Source organism: Gavia stellata, chromosome 2 (genome assembly GCF_030936135.1).
Source record: "Gavia stellata isolate bGavSte3 chromosome 2, bGavSte3.hap2, whole genome shotgun sequence".
In the NCBI taxonomy this organism is placed as follows: Eukaryota; Metazoa; Chordata; class Aves; order Gaviiformes; family Gaviidae; genus Gavia; species Gavia stellata.
The window spans coordinates 59,526,184-59,548,568 of record NC_082595.1 but is presented as its reverse complement, the minus strand read 5'-3'; the positions used below and the strand labels follow the sequence as shown (position 1 = coordinate 59,548,568).

The following is a 22,385-nucleotide window of genomic DNA, read 5'->3' as shown; positions in this document are numbered from 1 at the left end:
CTCCTCTTGTCCTGCTTTGTCCTGCACTTATTGGTAACTATAGAGAAATTCACGCTGCTCTTGGCTATTGGGTGCTATCCACAGCAGCTTTCAGTCAACGGGGCAGTCAAACAAACCTCTTTCATGTGCACCGTGGGATAAATTCTGAGGCTTCTTCATGAAAAAGATGAACTTGCTATTCTCTTAGAGCATGTGCACTTTTTTTTTGCCTAGAAATTTCAACCCAGTGCAAGAAATTTTGATCCAGCCATGATTTAAGGGGCCTGTCCATTGGGTTCGGGTTTCTGGATAACCAGCGTGTCAAGTAGAGCTGTGTGCCTAAGCCAGTTGAGCTGCCAGATGTTTGGAAATCCTAGCCTTGTCAGCGTAACTGCTGTGCACAACAGAGATGTCTCATATGCTGAAGACATCTGCAAAAGAACAGAAATATAGTAACCCCCAGATAGCTATGAAAACTGCCTTGCAACCTGATAACTCATCCTACAGATGGCACAAAAGGGACTTGTGCACTATCGGATAACAAAATTGGAAGGAGGGATGGTGATACTGAAGGAGACATAATGTAAGTGGTCTTGACACTGATGGAGCAGTTCTGCATAGAAACTGATCTTGATCTTCTTTTTTTGTCAGGTTCAATAAACCAATGATGTATCTTTGGTCAAAATGGCAATAAAATACAATCATTGGGTGACAGTAGCTGGCTTCCTGATTATTTATTCTCTCACCAATTTTTATGTTATCTGCAAATGGCTGGGGAAAGACTTCTATGCTCATCGTTGTTGGTAAAATATTAAATAGCATGGAGCTGTTGAACTTTCTGTATTTAAAAATATAATTAATTATCAAATAACAGTGTATTTAAGAGATTGTATTTAAAAGATGCAACACTGAGGTTATGTTCAATTTGATGAGCTTTCCAGCAGAAATGCCCTTGGGCAAAATGATCAGCTGTGATGCTACCTTGCCTTCTTATAATTTTTGGACAGATTTTTAAGGAGGCATCCATCCTTTTCTCCAGGTAGATTTGGTGGCTTGAAGCAGACACACAGCAGTACCCCATCACAGCTACTGTTCTTCGGATTTATGTTGCTAACTGAAATGCTAACTTTCAAAGCATTCAAGTTTGCATGACAAGGAATGATCTGAAGCTCAGTGGCAGGTAATGGGTCAAATGTGTTTCTTGCTATCCTAGAGCATTACAGTGCATTTCTGCAGTGGAGATTGAGGATAAAATCATAGTTTGAAGTCTTAATGGTTTTTATTTTTCAGTTTGTGGGTTATGTTTTCTTGCTCCATAGCTTATCCTATTGCTTATGGATTTTCATCTTAGTTATAGCTCTGGTCTTTGAATAGAAAACTAACCTCTCTGCTTCTGAGCAATGAGCAGAGAGGTCACTCCACCAGCTCTGCTCATTATTATCGCTATTGTTGTTGTTGGTATTATTAGAATTACAGCTGCATTAGTTCTTCAGAATTAGGGCTACCTGCTTTTGTAACAGCTTAAAGTGACGTAATTATGAACCCAATTTGGCAGGCACTTTAAGAGGAGAAGCAAGAGGCAGGTGCTATTCCAAAGAGACCCGTGTTCAGCACTGCCACGCTTACCTTTTCTATGAAACCCTGATGGTGCGAGCTGCAGGTGGAGATCAAGACTTTAAATTCCACAGGCTGAGGAAATTCAAGCTGGTGGTATCCAGCTGGTGGAAGATGGTTTTAGTCCCTCTGCTGGAGATGGGCTGAGGGCAGAAAGGTTGGGGAGATTGCTGGGAACAGAGCAGAGTTCTCACAGGTGAACCGGGGCACTCAGTTGAGCAAGTGGATCTCTTGAAAGTTTGGGGGGAAAGTAGAAAAAATAGCTGGTATTAAACTGAACATGACCACTTCAGGTAAGTCATTCTTATTTACAATAAGAAGGAACAGGACTCGGTGACTTAGGACTTTCACAGACTCCTGTATTCTTAACTGGGAAAGCAGAATAGTTGTGCTGGTGGGCTTCTGCCCTTGTTCACACAAACACAAGGGTGCAGAATTCAGCCAGTCTCATCAGATAGCACAAACCTGGCACAGATATGCAGGATTATATAGGGGTGTATGAATTACATGGCAAAGGTATATACCTGGAGAAAAAGCTATCAGAAAATGCAAGCTACCACATGAGTCTTCAGCTTATTTTAGTTCTTATTTTTTTGTGTTAAATTTCATTTTCAAATCTTTCTTTGGTATTTTTCCATTTATCAGGGAATACATGTCCTGGTCTATTTATCAACTTATTTTCTCTATTATTTCCTTTCTCCAATATACCTCTAAAAACCTTTTTGTTTCCTCTTAAATACTTTGACTGACATTAAATGGTTTTACTTATTTCCGTCTCTTATATTGTGCCCTCAGGTATGGTAACTGATTTGTTTTATTCTCTTTTTCTGTGTTCAATATATTTTTTTTCATACTTACAGCCACAGATATTTTATTCCTATTTCTTGTCAAATTACATCTGTGCTTGCTTCTATGTATTCTTTCTTTCCAAAGAAACTGGTGCCTTTTGTCTATCACTTGTATCTTCTCCAAGTTTTTTTGTGTGGCTTTTGTTATGAGATACAGAAGCTGTTTATCCTTCCAAGATGCAAGCTGCAGGGTTATAGCAATGACTCATTTGGACAATTCAAGTTGGCTAGCTCAGCGGATAAGATTTCTCATCCACAACTTCTGCAGATTCCCTTGCACCCTGCAGCCTAATGGCATTCCCTGTCTTGGAGAAATAATATAATCCTTGCCTGAAAAGCATGTGTGAACTGTCCGTGAGTAAAATTCGTGTGGGTCAGGAGTCACAGCCTGGTGATGCCTGTTTTAGAGTAGCTCAAACCATAAGCAGACATCTCCCTTCATTTGAAACACTGAGCTGACAACTGGAATTAGCTCCTTTTTAAATGGTTAATTTCTCCTATATTTTGATTAGGAGAGTAATAACCTTTGTCAGTCATGCTCATAGTACCTTTGGCTTGACATACAGAGCTGCCCTTTCTGGCCCCCTGGAAATTTGGTGAGTCATCAAGCAAGAAACCCAGCAAAAGGGCAAGACTTCTCTCATGTGAGAAATCTGAGAATTATATATTTACTGCTTTACAGAAGGACATCAACCCAGCACACAAAAGTCATGGAGTCCTTTCTCTAATGCAAAACCATAACAATATATGTGAACAATCAAACAAAGTCTTACCAAAACAAAAGATTTTTTTAAACAGCTTTAAAGAGAGACTGAGAGAAGACCCATGCCAGGTGTCTTGTCTACCAGGTGGAAAGAGCTCAGATATGGTGGAGATGATCTCCGGAGACTAAGAAGGAGCAGGTGTGTCTGAAAGACTTAGAATAAGGCTTGCGCTGCATGTGCATACACAGAAAGGTTAGGTAGCAAGGGAGAGACCTGCCTTTTATCCCTAAGGAGAAGATGAGAGCAGCCCCCCCAGGGAGCACACCTCTTTACTGAGTGATGGGCCAGGGTGTTCACCTGCATCAGCAAACAAACCTGCTTTGCCCCTGCTGTCCCACCACTGCAGATTTGGGTTCCCACAGCAAAGCCAAGCCTCTCTGTCAGCTGGGGAGCGTAGCCCAACCCTGGGAGCTGCACTGAGGCTACTCATGAGCTGTACACAGCTCGGGAGCTTCCCTGCTTTCATCCTGTTGGTATAAGTAAGTCAGCACCATCCACAACCACCTGCATGGGAGACATTGGATTAGTCATTATTCCGGATTTGTGTTTCTTTTTGGTAGAGATTATAGGGAGCCTGATGATGCAGGGCTCAGAGTGGGAAGGTGATGGGATAGGTAAGGCAGAGGAGTAGGAGGAGGAGAACAGGTGAACACGTGCTCCCAGGGGTGCTATGTCAGTCTCCCAGCGAGGTTTCCGTCGATTACCTGACCATATGCAGGGCATGGCAGTGTAACATAAGTGGGGTTTTCCGAATCTATGTGCAAGCAGAAAATATGCTGGGGTACACTGGCTGGATATACTAGGACTGAAAATAAATAGAGACAAAGCATATTTACTATACAGCCCTGGCCTGTCTTTGAGGATACATTATTTTGAATAATGTCTCTAGAAGCTGTGATGCTCCCCTCTTTTTCACACCTGAATCTTCCTTCTTGTCTCTACAGGATCATAAAGTTTGGTTTAACAGAGCTGTCTCCCACTAATTTTACTATAGGTGTGGCAGACAGGATCTCTTAAATTAAAGGCAGTGGTATTTCATTCCTGTGGGCTCTGCTTCTGTCTTGGATTTGAATTCTATTTCTGTGGGAGAAAATGAGCTCCTTCTAGATTCTCAGAACACATTTCCAAAAAGCTGCAGCAGAAAAACTGGAATTAATTGAATATAAAATGCTACTACACCTTCAGCTTGATAACACAAAAAGCTGTGCAAGTTGAAAGGATATCAGATCGGCTGAATGGTAACTAATAAATGAAAATGAAAATGAAATGAAATGAGGTCACCAGTGTTACGCAAATGAACTTTAATGCTGTTTTCATAATGCGTTACTAGGTTTGAAGATTGCTTCATGGCTAATAGAGCAGTTCTACCATGCGACCGTTTGATGAAACCAGTCAGAGTACTTAGGTTTCCCCGTACCATGTGAACACCTACAAAGTCAGCACTGTAGTTCACTATTCAGAGATGAAATATTGCAGAGTACATGGTCTCATCTCTCTCCTGGAAACAGTGATAGTGTTAATTTCACTGTGCAGGCTGCTATGGTGTCCATAAGCTTAGATGCTTTTAAGTTGGCTGCTAACTTGCAGACCTAGAGCCTGGTTTCACACATGAGATTTTCTAGTTCAAGGGTGTCGCTCCAAGACATTTGGGGTAACTGGGGATATTTTTGTAATGTCTAAACTTTGTAACCACCTTGCAGAATTTGTAACCCAGAAGTAGGTGCTAGGTTACCCTTATCATGAGTAAGGACAGTGCCTTCTAATGATTCAGCAACCAATATAGTCCACGCCAGAAATACCAGTATAGCCTCTTACCTCTCCAAGACTTTGTGGTATCCATCCGTTAGGCTTCCTGAGGAGGTTGTACAAGATCAGCTGGTGCTGAGCAAGCCCAGCAGACATTCATAGCATGAAGCCTTGCTTCGCCAGCAGTTCTGTTTTGTACTTACCCCCAAAAATGGCTACCTTACATTACAGAGTTTCCTCAGCTTGGGGGAATTTGAATGCTTGTCTCATATATTCAAAGAATATGCTAGTCACAGTGCAAGTAGAAACAGCCTTTGGATGTAGCTCAGTGCACTTTTGGGTTGAACAATGAAGCTGGCAAGAAGAGTCTTGTAGCCTAACACTTAGGAACAACCAGGAAGAGAAGGTCCCTACAATTGTAGCCTACTCCTGTGATCATTTCTGCTCTTTTATGCAATATAAAAATGCATTGCTACTACTTTTATTTATCAAGTAACTTAGCATTTTGTGTCATTGCTATTCTGATCCATTAAAATCATGTAAAAATAGAAATCTGGAGTGTTTAGGTAGCTCCAAGGCTTGATAAGATGTCTGAGTAGGTATATTCTGGATTTCTTTTAATATCTAAGTGTCAAAAGTGGAAGTGAACATGACAGCTCTGAAATACTTAATGTCAATTTGCAACATTTTAAAATAAAACCTGTGTGGTTTTGCAAAAGGAAATTTTGCTGTATCTTCAATATAAATGAACTTGTATAAGTAGCTGTACTTGTTGCCTTTTTGTTATCAGTGGATAGAATGGCAGGGCATTGTGCCAGGACAGACCACGTGCATGCAGGCGGCAATTTTAGACTCTGGGATGGAAACATAGTCAGACTTTTTCCCTAATCAGCACTGAGTGCAAGTTTCTCCTCCAGTTAATCTTGTGAGCCTTCGGAGCAAGTTGATTTAAATGAGCCTGAAGGTGTAGCAGTAACTACCCATTGCATAGGATATGTATTGCTAATTACTACCGATGGCAATGATACTGTGGCTACCTCTTCGAAGACTGGCCTTACCATTCACTTAAAAAAAAAAAAAAAAAGAAAGTATTGTTTCCTTTATCTCCTTGATGCAGGCTGTCTCTTTCAATGCATAGCAAATATGGCACTTTTCCTTCTTAAGACAAATGATGGTTTCCCTTCACCAACCCTATAGCTCTGAGCTGCTTCTTTGCAAGGCACTGTGATGCACCACAGGCATCTGAAGTCAAAAGGCTTTTTTCTGTTCCTGTAAAGCTCTATTACTAGAGGAGCTCCACTGAGGAGCTTGTAACAGCTGGAACAATTTTCTGAAGATGAAGTTAGTAACAGTGCTGCTGCTAGTCCCACCTCTTATGAAATGCCTATCACTTTTTTCCTAGTAGGAAATTGTAAATTAATTCTTCTGTCTCCATGGGTTTGGAATAGAAACGATGCCTTCACAGTTCAACGAAGTGGAAAGTCTTTAATCAGTAGAAAATCAGCCAAGGAATTGGATGGCAAAGGCCTCATACATTACAAAACAGTTGTTTGCAATTAAGGCCAGGAGTAAGATGTGCATGAGTCTGTCATGTTTCTTTTTGTTTATTTAATCAGCCTGAGGCATAACATTAGACAGTTTGAAGTGGCATTGTTTCCTTGTCATGTCCTATGATTTGCTGTGTATAATGTGTACAGTATATGTACTGTATCAAAGGACTGCAATCTGTTAAAAATATAGATGTTTCATATTTTGCCTGAATCCTGATCAATAATCAGGATATTTTCACAGGAGCATTAACCTTCTAAAGTAGTGACCACTGCTGCTGAGGGGAGATTATTTTGACAGTTGTTAGAGGGTATCAGCTAGGAATCACAAGGACATCAACAGAATTAAATTTGTTGTGCCACAATCTGTCTCTGCAGTCACAGTGGCAAAGACTGTGACAGCCTCTGCTGATGTTTCTTTTTCTGTCTCACAAGACGTACGTTTCAGGGACAGTTGTGGATCACTGTGCACCATGCGAGAGAACTTTGTAACTGATATAGAGTTGAATGGAGTCAAAGCTGAACTGAAAGTAGGCTAGATTTAAACTAGGTCACTAGCTTGGTCAACATCAGCTCCTAAAGTCGTGCTACTGCCAGTTTTAATAGGGATCTCAGAACAGCAGGTAATCTTATTTACCGTATGCTAAGCATGGTGCAGCAGATGGACGATGGCATTCTAGTCTTTTCTGTGCTTTCCTTGCACTTGTCAATTCAAGCCCTGGCAAAAAGGCTGGTATCCAGATTGATAGCACATGGATGTTCTCTAAGGGCTTGACTCTTTCATCGGTGCACTATTGCAGAAAGAACTGAAAATCCTTTCTCTATAAATGTAAATGCAGTTAGTGATAGCTGGTGGTTCTGAAGGTGGGTTTATTATATCTGCCTCTAAGTTGTCAGAAGGTAAATCAGGCTTTAAAGAACAGATTAGCTAGAGCTGATCAGCTGGTAGAAGAGTGTTATGGAATATCACACGTAAAGCATCTCCTCAGAGAAACTCATAAACAAACGAAAATTCAACTTAAAGATAGTGATGATGGTTAGCCTGGGCACATCACCATGTCAGTAACATGCATGAGCCTTCAGTAACAAAATTAGGTCCTTTAAGGCAATCTGAGGCTCACTAGATCTATGTTGCTAAGGTTTTTAAATAATTTTTTCCTCCTCTGTGAAGTAAATCTTACACAACAGACTCTAAACAGTGACACTGAAGTAGAAGACTAACAGCACTGTAGCCCCAGTCAGTGTCCTTGGAGTTGACAGGTACAATAACAAAAAATGTTTGAGACGACTATTAAAAATCTCTTCAAAGCATTTATCTGAAGTCCTTTTCTCTGCAAACAAGCTCTTTAAAAAGTAAAATTTCCAATAATTTATTCTGTTTCTGCAGTCTTTTACAAATCTGAGGACCAAATCTGCTCAGGGTTCTCCAATAAGTTTAAAGTAGTGTGGCAAGTATTTTTTTAAGAAACTAATAAAACAAGCTATAGAATTTTCAAAGTGAGTTGGGAAGCAAAATAAAAATTCTATTACCATATCAGTATATTCATCATCAGATTTGAAAGGTACTACCTAAACTTTTCTGATTAATTTTACACATCTATTCTTGCAAATTGGTAACATAGGAGGGTTTAGAGTGCAGCTTGGGAACACCTTATCAGTGGTTTCCAGGAGTTTCTGGGTAAGTACACAGAAGAGGAAGGCACTCGGTGCTGCTACGTCTGAAGATTGCGCTGTCCCGCTGGAGACATCCAATGACTGCAAACCATTGGAGCCTGGAAATGTCTTCATGCTTTGCTGGTCTTTATGTCCTTCCTGAGGCATTAGTATCGGTCACTTCTAGTGACAGATCCTGGTTTGAAAAGACTTTTGCTCTGACCCGGTACAGTTTCAGTGACATTACTCACCTTTTTAGGTCAGGTAAGTCTTCTGCTTGCATAGTGAACTGAAGCAGGTCCATGTGGAAAGAGCATGAGAGTCAGTGCAAAGGAGAGGGAAAGAGCACATTGTGTGGGCAGGGAGGTTGGGACCCTGGAAGGCATCAGCTGGGTTGATTTAAACCGTCAGGGGATCGTAGGCTCCTTCTACAAACCAGTTTTCTTTTTTTACACAGGAAAGAAATAGCATTTTGTCCCATTTTAAATGAAAGCAGAGAAACACTCAGCTCCTGACCTCTTCTTCATCAAGAAGGGTCATTCGTGAACTTCCTGGTTACTGCAGGCTTCTCAGTAACCAGCAGCAGTGATTTGTTAGACTGGCATTAACAAACAATGCTTCTGCATGATCTTTGCTCCAACATTAGCTGCCTTAGGAGAAACTGGGCCTTCAACTTTTTCAAGTGAGTATTAAAAATCCCTTCCAGTGATGGCTCTATCTTTGACCTTCTCCAAGGATGCAGATAATTCATTTCAGTGATAGGCTGTTGCTGGAACAGTCTCTAGCACTGCTGAAATTTCAGCGAGGTATATCGGTTAAACTGCAAGCAAACACCTTTTGCTAGAGCATCTAGCTCATGGGAGATAAATCAGTTGCATTTGTGAAATCATGTCTGCAAAATAACTGGATACAGTGAGTTCAGCATGGGATTTAGGTACCCCAGTTTAACAATAAGTTTATTCCACCAAACTGAAAATGCCTGGAAACAGAATTGTGGAATTCAGAAAAGCCTAAAACTCAGGAAATTTCTGAGCTTACCACCTTGGACAGGTGCATGAGCATTTAAGTAGTAAAGTCTCATCTGTTATGAAAGTGTCATTTGAAAGCTTCGAGCAAACCAGTTCCCAGTAATTTTATAGGTTCTTTATTCTCTCACTATTGCTAACATTTGATTGTTTAGAGTAAAATACATCTAGCTTGCTAAATCATGATTTCAACAAGTCTCATTAGTATCAAGGAGCCTATATGGAGGACAGAGAATGGAAGTTTCTCCAGAACTTAATTGTCGTGTGTTTGTGGGTTGATTGAACTTTTGCTTTTGTTTTCTTCAAATTATGATCTACACTTTGGTCTTACATATAACTCAAATCAAAACAAAGAAGCAATATAAATTAAATCTTTACTGCGTGTATTCAGACATGAATCTTTTGCATTCACTCAGAAGCCCACGTGTTCTGGATATATCCCTAAGGCATCTGTCCAGCATAAGTAGCTGCTAATATAATTTGGAACTGCAGAGAATTTAAATAATATGCATCTATGAAACAAATTTTAATGGCTCTATTGCCCAAATTTATGGGTATACCTCAGTATCTTGCTGTAGAGAATACCATGCAAAAAACATTGCACACTGTGAGCTTCTTGAAAAGAGCTTCACTAAATTCTTTTTTCTGGAAGTTTACTTGCTATGGACCTCATATTACTACATTCTGTGTCACTCGACATCACTGCTGAGGCCATCCAGGATGGAAAAAAGAAAGATTTCTCTAAGTTACTTCCTTATCTTCTCCAATCAGTGGGTTCCAATAAGTTGCACAGGTTCCCAACATGAGTTAGGTCAGCTAGCCAGGGAGTAGACATGTGCACAGTAGTGCTTCCACAGCTTGGGTTTGAACAGTGATTGGACTGGCTTGTGAGACTGAGGTCTGTGTAACACTGAACTGATGGGCAATACTTAAGAAGAACGTTAATGGTAGAGGGACATCTTCACAGGATCACAGAATGGTTGAGGTTGGAAGGGGCGCCAACCCCCTGCTCAGGCAGGGTCACCCAGACCCAGTTGCCCACGAATGTGTCCAGATGGCTTTTGAATATCTCCAGTGATGGAGACTCCACAGTCTCTCTGGGCAATCTGTGCCAGTGCTTAGTCAGCCTCACAGTAAAAAAGTTTTTCCTGATGTTCAGACAGTGCCTCCTGTGTTTCAGTTTGTGCCCACTTCCTCTTAAAAATCTTGGACTACTATAATGAAATATGTTGCTAAAAACCTTGCCTCTCTCGTATTCTTAGACATCATGGCAAAAAAACCAGATCCATTAAAATAGGGCAAATACATTTTCATCATGCTTATTCTACTTTCCTTAAGAATAGGTGGTACAGTGTGTTAATGGTAAATGAATCACTGATCTCCAAATATCAGTTTTTATCTACCTACATACTATTTTTTGGAAATACAATTTCAAATTCATCTCTGATACACTTTTATGCTGCAAATTGTTGTTGTTCTATTTTAAATAGCAGTTCTAGTTTAAATAGCAGCTGGGACAATCTGATAAAAATGCACAGAAATATTAGCAGTTGTAATCCAAACATTTATCAGAGCTGTGAAGCCTGCAATTTTACAGTACAGAAAATATAAAGGATGCAGTGTCTTTAGAGAACTTGAATGCCATAAGTTAACAGCTGCAACTTCATATAGCTGTGCATCACTCTGCCATCATAAACTCAAGCTATGAGCACTCTTCCCAGTCTGAACACTCATGATCAATTTGAATAAAAATGATTCACTCGGGATTTGGGAAGCAAAGCAAAGTGTCTGAAATGAATTATTCACAAATTGCTCCTGAAGAGGTAAATACCATAAGGTCAGAGCTTCTCAGGCTGGTTATGAATACTGCAGCAAAATCCCCATTAACCTCGGAGTGTGCTTTGGGTGGTGTGTTGGGTCTATGTATTAAGAACCAGTCTTGAAATTTTCTCTTCACTAGGTAATGTCAAAAAGACTTGAGGACATTGCATTGAAGGCTCAGTGAAAGTGAGTCAGTCTCCTGCTCTTTTAGGCTTCTTAGTACATTGCAACGCCTCTGAACCCTCTTTCCTCCCCTGCTATTCCTGACTATTCTTCTGTGCTTTTTTGAACCAGATTTGTCTAAGATATCGCCTAAATTTATCCATGTGTCTCAAAATTGCAAATGATAAGCTGGAGTTAAGCCAGCTGACTTTAACAGGAATGTGCGTAGTCGTGCCTGTTAAATCACAGTCTCTATGATTTTTCTGATCAATGCAGAGAGATATTAATTTCAAATGCATATTTCATGCTTAGAGGTAACTTTGGATTAATTTGTCCCTTTCATTGAAAATATGTCTTGGCCTTCAGTCATAGTTTGTAGCCAGGACTATATCAAGCCAGTAAGTATCACCCAAAGCCATCTGGAATCTGGCTGCTCACCTGAAGATCATGAAGATGTTACATTGGATAAAATCTCCTCTTTGAACACTATTAGGTGAGTTAAATGCCTGGATGTGGGCAGCATAAATGGCTCTCATACAGGAAAACAGTGAGTAGTATTGTAGCTACTGCGGAAAATTTCACATATGCTCTACCATGTTGTGTTGGCAAGGCTCCGAAGCAGCACAAGGAAAGGGCACATTGCTCACAGTGCTAGCACATATGATTAAAGATGCAGTAAGACAAGTAGCAATCTCTCACAAGAGATTTAAAAATCACTTATTTAGAAAAATGATGCTTCCAAATCACTGAGCAAGATAAACAGCCCACAGGGAAAACTTGATCTTATTATAATCTGAACTACCAGCTACTCTGCTACTGTAGCTCAGAATATTCAGATGTTCTGGATACCTTCCAAAATCTGTGTCCCCATCAATCTTTAGATGTTGGTTTTAAAGTGGTTGGGTTTTTTGTTTTTTTCTTTCTTTTTCTTATTTTAAAAGACATTTTTCAATTGCTTTTATTCTTTTGCTTATGAATCTTTAACAGCCATACAATGTATAAAGCATGAAAATGCTAATTTCTTGTCACTTGCTGAATGGAAACATGAGCTATATGTTTATACCAGTAATAACAACACTGTGGTTGTTTGTTTGGAGCAGGTGCATATGGTACCAGATAAGCAGAGGTATTACAACTGTTTTCTTCAACTTCTGAAACATCACCAGTTTTCAGTGATGAAATCTCTGTAACTCTTCTTCTAATCTTGTTTGCCTCTCTGTCGTTTTGGTTTTAATGGTGGCTCTGCTTTTCTGATATACCTGGTTACAGTAATCTTCTACAGTCATTCTTTAGCCTCACGGGCTACTGCAACTGAATTAATTATAGCGAAGTGCTGCAACAGAACAGCAATAATGTTCTTTGAGGTGTGTATTACACCAGATTCCCAGATGGATGAGTTTTTTAATAAACTCAGCTTCACCGCATGTATCAGTTTTTTCAACTGTCTAGAAACCAAGTTTACAATTGCAGCGCTCTCTCACACACTTGCACATGATTTGTTTGGGCTAATGGACTACGCTGATATACATCAAGCAAAGGCGAAAAGCCGTTGCACATATAGGTAATTTTAATCCATTCCATTTTTAAATACCACAATAAATTTAATTTTCACAATAAATTAAATAGCCATATTCAGTTTACAAAATAGAATTACTTAGTGTGAAACCAGTATTTACAAACATTGTACACTATGTACACGATGTTTAGCTTTGTCAACACACAAGCATAGAAGAAAAAATTATTTGACCTTTTTTTGACACATGATTGACATGCTACAAGTGACACTATGGTCCATACAATAAAACAATAGTGCAAACTCACCACAGGGACTCTGAAACAATGTTGTTTGTATGAGATAAGATATTAATTTCAAATAATAAGAAAATAGTACTATCCACTCTGATTGTAAAAATTCAGCACTGTGTTTAAAGTGTCAGTATTCCTTTAGCAATATACATACCAAATATAGCCTGAAGATTATGCTTTCTCACAGCTTCACAGACTTTTGACATGAATTTTTATGGCATAAACTAACGTTCTGCTTAGATCAATAAGTATGTCACATAAACACTTCACTAAGCGAGAGGAACACTGACCCTTTTAACGGTGTCTGACTTTATTTCCCTAAATACCTCCTTTCCCTTTATCATTATATCTTAAAAGATGCGACTATGCTAACATTAAATTTATGTTAGTTACTACTCTGTAGAAAAAATTGATCCCACTGTATATTTGGTCACACACTGCATATGTACACGTATGCATGGAAAAAAGTTACTTTGATATCTGTGTCTATGAAAAGTGCATATTTTAGCAGAGACATTTATTGCATGTCTCAGGTGCAACAGAAAGTATTGTATGAAGTTTAGTTTAGGGCCAGTTAAATGTCCTCCCAGTGATCTGGTAAAATTTTTGATTAAAAGGATGAAAGAACTTGCGCAATTTGGTAATGACAGAGGTATCCACCTCTGGATGGATGCGTCCCTTGCTACCTGCCAGGCACTTGTTAAAGACAATGTTAAATCGCAAGCAGTAGAACCCTCTGGTGGCATTGAAGTATAAATTGTACTGACTTATCCTCGGAGGAAGATTTAGGAACTTCTCGACCAGCTGGAGTTCTGGCAGTGGTTCTGTGATGAGCCGGTCTCCATCTACGATATGAAACTGCTCAATTGGGAAGTATTTTAACCATCTCTCCAGATGTTTTGTGTAGATGCTGGTTCTCACTGCCTTATACTTAGTGTTCACTTCGCAGGTATTAGGATCAATAGCCAGCTTCTCAAATTTGTAGTAAGTTTTGTTCTTCCTTTCCTTACCTTCCAGCACCTGAGTGTAATCAGAAATAGCTCTTGTGGTAGGTTCCCTGACAATGATCAATAATTTGATAGATGAGTTCATTTTGTAAATCCTTTCAGGTACTTCCTCAGTGATAAAATATGCAGGGCTTTTCTCAATTGTTATTTGATGAGGGTAAGAAAAAGGCATTTTTTTCCGGTACCACTCAATCCCCTTGGCATAGTTCTCGTCATTGTCGAAGAAGTGAATCTCTTGAGAAGCCTTGACCACTGCGGGGTGAAGGTTCAGCATCTCCAGCAGTGCTCGGGTCCCTCCTTTCCGCACCCCAATGATAATGGCCTTGGGAAGCTGCTGAACCAGATTGTGCAGTCGTATTTGCTCCTTGGTGGCATTGCCCTTTCGGAACTCATGGAGCAACCCACGCTTGAACTGCAGAGCTCTCAGCGGGATTTCGTCCTGGCCACGGGATCCAAATCGACCATCAATGGGGCAGAGGGGCTGCAGTCTGCAAACAAAATAAGAGGTATTTGTAAAAGAAGGATAACTCTTAAGGCAAGTTTTCTGTCACGCTCATAAAAAACTTTTGCAATGTAATGTGATGTGCCCATCTTTCAACTTGTATTTTATTCTGCTGGTGATGAAATTGTTTGCAAACAGTTTGATTATTTATTCTGGTATTTTGCGGTGATTTGGCTGAATAATTCCTAACTCCACCCTTCTGCTTTTTTCAAGCATAGGCACTATGATTACTGTTCTTGGGGCTTCTTGAACCTTGCTTCACCTCCCCTATTGCTGATTACTTTGTGATTTCTTGGGTAGTTTTTCAAGCATTCTAAGATGAATTTTATTTGGTCATTTGGATCTGAAAATCCAGTTCATTTAAGTCATCTTCTTCCAACACTTTTCCTATTCTAGCCTAAATTCTTTCCTGTGCTTCCCATTGTGTTGACTTTATTAGCTACTGATCCAAAGTTGGCCTTTTCAGTGAAGAGGAGCAAAAGGGATGCAAAACAGCTCTCTAGACATCACATTTCAATATTTCCCCTCCTCTTTAGAAGATGCCTGGTGTTTTTCCCAGGACAGAATCAGGAAGACTGAGGTTCTGAATCAGGCATGATTAGCAAGGCACAGAAAGAATGGCAAGAAAAGATTTTAAAAATGCACTTAATGCATCATTACATCAATGATTTTCTTATCATCACTTATGTATCCTCCCACTGAACGTAGTTTTGTGCCTTACTGTTTCTTCTTTTGCCCCTGTTTTTTTGTGCTATTCTTTTATATTAACCTGCAGTTATTTCACCTATTTTCCACTTTTCTAATGCTTCCTTCTTGTATTTGATGTCACTGAATGCAAGAAATGATTCAGTAAGAAAAATGTTAAAATTTTGCTACTACAGAACCTTCAATGAGCCCTCACCTCCACTCCCAAGTCAGTGCATTGGTCATTATACAGGCCAGTATTGCACTGAAGATGACATTGGTGCGTAGCAAGAGCTTCCAAAGTCCTAAAGAAAAAATATCATTACTAATTATTTGGAGAGCCATGTTCTCCAAAATTAAGGATATGTAAGAACAAAGGTTGCCTAGGCAATTTTAATATGAGCTCGCTGTGCATATATATTATGATACGGTTTTTAAATTACATGGCCACATGCTATTATTTTTCACAGGACCCCTGCCTCAGCCAGTATACCAGATGGGCAAAGCTCATTAATAGCTGTTTAGGTATTCAGTATTTATTCTGGTTTCTCAGCATGTGGCCCGTCACTCATTTACTGTGTATTATTCAAACCCTGCTTTCAGGACAGAATTATTTATTTCTTTATGGCTTTTCCACCCATCACTGTTTCCTGGATTATCCGGATGCTGAGAGATATAGCCTGTCCAGACAGAGCCGAAGAAAACAACCCAGATGGCATTGCTGGGTTCACACGAGCTCTAGCTAAGTCCTGCAGACTAATTAGAAAGTGTGATGAGAAGTAAGCAGAAAGCAGTGTCTTAACTTGACAGTGGTACAATTTGGTCAGACTGTGGTGTGGCTGGTAAGACAGTCTTTCTGCAGCAGTGAGGTGGCAGTTAAAAGCATAAGAAACAGAAGCTGCAATTGCTATCTCTGTTCTTCTCTTCCCTCTCCTTCTGTGTATTTGTTATTTGTTTTCAAGCAAAAAGGATTCCACAACAGCAGTTCCAGACCCATCTCAACTAATTTTATCTTTTTGCTCAAAAAGACAGTTAGCACTGCCTTCAGTGTAACACAACAGCTTGTCAAACAGGGTGGTTTCCTTTAAAAGTAAATAAATACTCAAGACATCCTCTAGCCTAAGGGAAAAGATCGGGTGTTGTTAAAAGTCCTTCCTCAACACTTTACATTTCAGTTTTTTTTACTCTTTCCCCTTTCTTCTGTCTCTAAACAATAAAAAATATCCTTAAAAAGATCTTGTCAGTCGTGGTATTAAGTAGGCTGTCAGATCTTGGTAGTTGAATCCCCACATGTAACTATTTATTGTTATAGCACAACATGTTAATATTTTTGATTCTCTGAGTAATTTTTCCCATTAAAATAGCAGAGTCCTTTGCAAAGAAAGAGTACATGACTTTTATTATATCACTGAATTTGCTCTCCCAAAACAGGGTATTTCTCAAACTGCTACAGTAAAACTCCACAAATGTTCTTCTTGAGAAAACCCACCGTAGAACAATTAATCTCAGGGAACTATATTTTTGACATACTGTCTCTCCTGATCCAGAACACTTGCTAATTTGCTTTCAATGGAGGTGTCACAGTGGCAAAAGATTATGAGCCTGGTTCTGGCAGGAGCGGTTCAGAGCATCAAAATCAAGTGCGGAGGCTCCCCATACTGCCAATGAGAGAGTCAGGCAATTAAAAGACTGGTCCAGGTCTTCTCAAAATTGCCAGGCACAGAATCTGTTTGAGCTTCCACATGTGAAGCCGTTCCATGCACTCAGGATCTGAAGGACAGCGGCCTCCCCTGGAGAGAAGTGCTCAGCTTATCAGACTTTATGACTCAATAAATCAGATAAACTAGTGGTAATTTCCCTTCAGGCCTATGAAAACTCAAAACATTCACATTGAAGAGCCTAATCTCAGGCTATTAAATGTGGGCCATCCCCAGCTTTCTTGTTCAAATTGGATCTGCATAAATTGAGCATAAACGAATCTGGATTTCTTCCTGAACAATTAGTTATTCCAAAGCCTATTGAAGCCACTCAGGGTGCTTTTACTGACAGATTCAACAACTTCGGACTGTGCTCTAGTGCTGAGACAGAAGAACATTTCCAGTTAATTCATCTGTGTCTCATCCTTTCTAGTCCTTCCTTCTCTCTCTTTCATAACCAGTCCAAATAAAGGTCTGCTTTTTAGCAGTGTGGTATTTTTTACACTGGGTAATGTAAGAGAATGAAACTGAATTTTATTGCCATTGGCAATATTATATATGAAACCGGTGGAATTCACTGCTGCAGGAGGTCAGTGAGTCAAATACTGTGGTGAGATAATTTTATAGGCATCAGTAAATTCTGAAGATGTGCAAGCAAAGATAATAGCATAAGGTTAATTAGATTTCATGCCTCTGAGGATAAAATATACTTTTGCAGGGACCAGTAAGGAATTCTGCCTCCATTTACAGAATCACATTAGTCTCAGTGAAGTTTTCACCTCTGAAGCATCAGAGATGCTTTGACCACCAGGGGAAAGAAGATATAAATTCTGGGGCTTAATTTGCAATGCACTTGGTCCTAGCTGAGTACACAGTCTCCCTTTTCTTCTGGAGTGGATTTAAGCAGCCGAAGAAGGCACTCGGTGACCTCAGAGAGAGCTCTGCCTAGCAATGGACACTAGGTAGCTCTGTTTTCAATTCACTTTCCATGCACTGCATATTTACACAGCACTGCGTCACAGTTTTGAACTCAACTAATATTTTCCATTGTTTGAAAGAAGAACACTAATAGAGCATTAGCACTGTCAAGCTGTCTACCAGCTTCTGGAAATCCTGAAGTCTTGTTTCATTCATTCTTTTGAAACAGCTTTTTTTTTATCCTGTCTTTGTGTAGCACCTACTAGAGCAATCCTGGGCCATTCTGAAGGTGACAAACAGCAGTGTTAGTGCAGGTAGCACTACTGTTGCACTGTCAATAACCAGACAAAAGGCAGTCTGGTCAAAAGTGCCAAATACTCTCTGACTTCCTCTGCTGGATTTTCTACTGCTCTCCAGGAAATCACTTGCAGAGAAGCCCCACTTATTTAGCACATTCAGCTCCAGAAAATACTGGCTAATTAACATAGTTAAAATTCTCAAACCCTGAAGCAATTTTTCAAGTGAAATAGTATTCAAAATTTGACGAGCTACTCTGCAGGCTCATACTTAATTTTAACTACCGCTGTAGCACATTAATTGCTTGCTCATAAATTTAGAAAAGACGATATATAAATACATCATAACTGTTTTGCTGAAACTAGAGGTCAACACACAGATGCACACAGACAAAAATGAACTACTGTAATGACATTTTTACTGGATGCTGTTTTATTTCTTCTCTGAAAACAAGTGCCAATGTGCTTAGAATACAAATGCACAGACAGAAATACTTTGACAGGGGTGACCCACCACTCTATTTTCCTACTCTCTTCTCCAAAGGCGAGGAAAGAACAATGAAAACCAGTACTAGAATAGACAGTATTTCTGTCTCTCTATACAGAGGTAGGCACTAAAAAAAATTAAAGAATAAAAAAAATAATCAGAGCCTGTAAGCAAAAATTCAGACAATCTGAGCCCATTTATAATTAAGAGAGCAGCTACTTATTGACTTACCTATCCAAGCTCCCAACTCTGGCAACTAGATATAGGAGACTTCCAATAGCAAGGCTGCCTAGCACAAAGAGCTTCTGTCTCAGCAACGCCTGCTGTTTGAATAGCATGGCCCTCCATCAATCTTCAGGACTTCTTCAGTCTGCAGAGACAAGAACACATAAAACACTCATCAGAAAGCAATATGCAGGGTAATGTTTAATCAGTTCTTGCAAGTGATTAAGCCACACTTGCAAAATCTTTTCAAACTGCAAAATAAGTACGTTTTTTGTTTGCTACTGTTTTTCTGTCCCACATGGTAATACCAGGCAATGTATCCAGGATAGGGTGATAATTCTGGAAGTGACAGTCCAGCTACACCCACCATTACTGGGGCTGTCTGATAGCCATACTGTGAGTCTTGACCAGTGCATCCTATCAATCAGCTCTCTTCTGTCAGCTTGGGCTGTTCTGTGGAGAACCCCTTAAGCACCTCATCTGCCTGACACCAGCCTTAGCTGTCATCTCAAGACCTGATGGAACACAAACTGGCATCCTCCAACTGAGCATGCCTATATCCCCAGATTTCAGCAACACCAAAGCATAGGCTTAAATTTCCTTTTCTGATGTGCACCAGAGACCAACTAAAGCCCGCAAATGAGCTTTGCCTCAAATACTTTAGATATGAGGCAGGCATGAGTCAGACGATGTGACCTTGTGCCAAAAAGATTGAACCAGAATAACCAGGAGGTCCCTAGGTAAGGTAGAAGAAAGTGCTGAGTAAAACTATTTGTCTTTATCCTGACTCTTTCCTAGGCAGTAGGTTTGTGTTCAGGAGACTCAAAGCTGCATGCCTAATAGCTTCTTAGAAGAACTGAGGAGAAAGATAAGTCCCTTCTTTCAGAGCACAGCCAAAGATGACGTGGTTCTTCACTCTGTACCAATCCTGGACTTTCTTATAAATATACAGGAGTCTAAAGTTCAAATCCTCTCAATGGCTCAGGGGATGTAAAGCCATATTGTCTACCTACCAAATGAATGCTTCAATCACCAAATTGATCCTCTTGATAACCACAAATATAAACTGGAATCACCTGAACTACTCATCCATATTCTCAGTCCCTCAACCAGGGAGTGTTTAACATGTTATGGAGTAGTTTCAAGAGAAACTGGGTTTTTTCCAAATTTTGACTAGATTTAATTTGAACAATTTTTGATGTCAAGTTTCTTATGTTTTACTACTAGTAAAGCTCCTTTTGCAGCTCACTTTCTTCTTTTCCAGCCTTAGGACTTGCATCAAGCAAGACCGGGACAGATTATTATAAGCATATAACTATATACAAAAGCAGAATGGGTCGTGAGAGTCCAAGGTTTGACTGCCTGCTGTTAAACAGAGACTGCAAATGTTTCTTTGTCCTGCCCATACTGTTAAATTTTTGGCCCAGAAAGCTCTCACGAGACTTCAGGATACAGTTTGGGAGCTACTACAAGCCAGGGACCATTCCCAATAGATAGCATGCATGCAGCCTGCCTGCTTTGGTGCTGGCTGAGTTTAATGGTATGGTTGCAGGTCACTCCATACTGGTTATCTTCAAGTGTGGCAGAATAGTCATTCACAAGCACATTTATTTTACTGCTATATAGAAAGCCTTTGTAAGACCAGCCCACCATCTCTTGATAAAAGAGCCATGGAATATGATGTGCTAATAATAATAGAACTCCTTATACAGCCAGGTCATAGCTCAGGGTAACCTCTCATGCAGGATAACCTATCATACAGAATATATTGCTTTTTTCATAGATAAACACAACTCTATAATAAGAATTCTTAGATAAGATCCTTATTGCAACAAGAATCATATAAAACACAGAGTAAAAGCAGTTTGCAATGTAAATACAGAGGCAGAAGAAGTATTATCATCCTTTAAAAAATAAATGAGGAGCAGAGGTACGGAAAGATTAAGTGATTTGCTCAAGGTCACAGAGAAAACCTGTAGCACCAGTGGGATTCAGTGTGCAATGTCTGAATTCCTATCTAGTGCCTTAACTACATGAGAAACTTTTGCCTTTTTTTGTAGTATACTTTTTCTTAACATTGAAAAACAAATATAAAAATGACATAAATGAGGAATTCTAGATATTGAGCAAGGCAGAAAACCCATAGCTGAAGCTTAATTATTAAGAAAAATGCACAGATACTATATCTCTATGTTGATATGCTACTGCTAATTACTCTTTTAATTAAGTTATTTAATTAAAAAGAGGAAACAGAAGGACAAGATGATGATGATGATGATGACAGCAAATTTTCACAGGTTTCCAGTTCTAAATCCTTCAGTGCTGCTCTCTCTAAATAAAAGTATCACTTCATCATTACAACGATTGGTTCTGAACTTCATGTCTTAGAAAACATATACATATGCAGCCCTCTGTACATGAAACTAAAGTGCTGTCCATGTGTTCTCCCTTATACAGGCTCTTGGACTCCAGTTAAGTCCTACCTGCAGGCCTCACTAAGGCTGTGGAGGTCATCAGGCCATAGTGAAATCAAATTAATGACAAGCTTTTTCCTGAAGTAGATTCCACAAGGTCTCATGACTGCAATATTCATGTTTGCAATAAGATTCAATGCAAAAAAACCAAACCAAGCCAACCAACCGAACAAACAAAAAAACCCAACCCCCTTCCATTTGCTCTGTGTTTGCATGTACCTGAGTATAGAAAACTTTTCCAGAGAATGACAAGCACTAAACACCCACTAGAAATGGAAATATAACATTATTTGTTTGCTTGTTTCGTTTTTGTTATCACTTTCAGCATCTAATTTGAAGTCCACAGAAGAAGTTTTATTCCAGAGAGGTTGTGAGCTCTGTAATACTTTCCTCAGATGTTAGGTTTCTTAATGAAAAAAAAAAAAAAAAAGCAGAGAAATAATATCTCAGTTTCGGAAATGGCTACATCTTGCAACAGATGTACTGAGATAGCTCTACGTCACAGAGGAGAGGACTGAAGAAACACTTCTATTTAAGCCACGGAGTTAATACAACCAGAATATGATTAAGATGAAGGTCCCTAAGGTGGAAATGTTGCTGGAGACTAACATGGCAACACTTAAATGAAATGGAAAGAAGAAATGAAAAGGAAGAAATGAAAATTTTGGGACACATTATAAGCTGCACAAAGTTTTCTATAAGGAATGCATACTTTTAAACTTAACAAGAAGCTGGAAGGCAAGATACAATGTAATCCAAAGTGACAAGATTTTAGCAGTTATTTGAGGCAAATAAGGGTGTGTTTTAGAAAATTTTGCTTTCTGTTAGGGACGACAGCTGAACTGGCTCACAAGCTACTGACCGGTAGGAGGAGGCTTGGGAAAGCTGCAGGCAGAACTCTCCTGGTAGCTGGATGCTGAACGTGGAACCTCCTACCAGAAGAGATGACAGTATATTGTTGCACATCTCCACCGGGCTTACATCAGAAATACCTATCTTTAACAACCTAGTTAAATATGCATATGAGGAAAGTCCCTTCCTGGCTATCCAAGAGAGTCACGATGCACAAAGAACAAGATAAACAATTCACAAAGTGGAATGCATAATTTCTAGAAATGGAAGTGTGTGCA

General features: G+C 39.6%; 1 protein-coding gene across 1 annotated transcript; it reads right to left on the bottom strand.

Annotated features, from left to right (window-relative positions):
- Positions 1-13,529: 13,529 nt before the first annotated feature.
- HS3ST5 (heparan sulfate-glucosamine 3-sulfotransferase 5) lies at positions 13,530-18,894 on the bottom strand. Its single transcript, XM_009809635.2, has 2 exons — positions 18,788-18,894; positions 13,530-14,460 (listed from the first exon to the last, which is right to left on the bottom strand). Exons 1-2 carry the CDS (start codon positions 18,892-18,894, stop codon positions 13,530-13,532), a joined length of 1,038 nt encoding a protein of 345 aa, XP_009807937.2.
- Positions 18,895-22,385: the final 3,491 nt, after the last annotated feature.

Coding starts and splice junctions, on each gene's coding strand:
- HS3ST5 (XM_009809635.2), bottom strand. CDS start 18,894: ATGCTATTCAAACAGCAGGCGTTGCTGAGACAGAAGCTCTTTGTGCTA. Junction 14,461..18,787: donor AGAGTTGGGAGCTTGGATAG/GTAAGTCAATAA, acceptor TTTTGTTTGCAG/ACTGCAGCCCCTCTGCCCCA.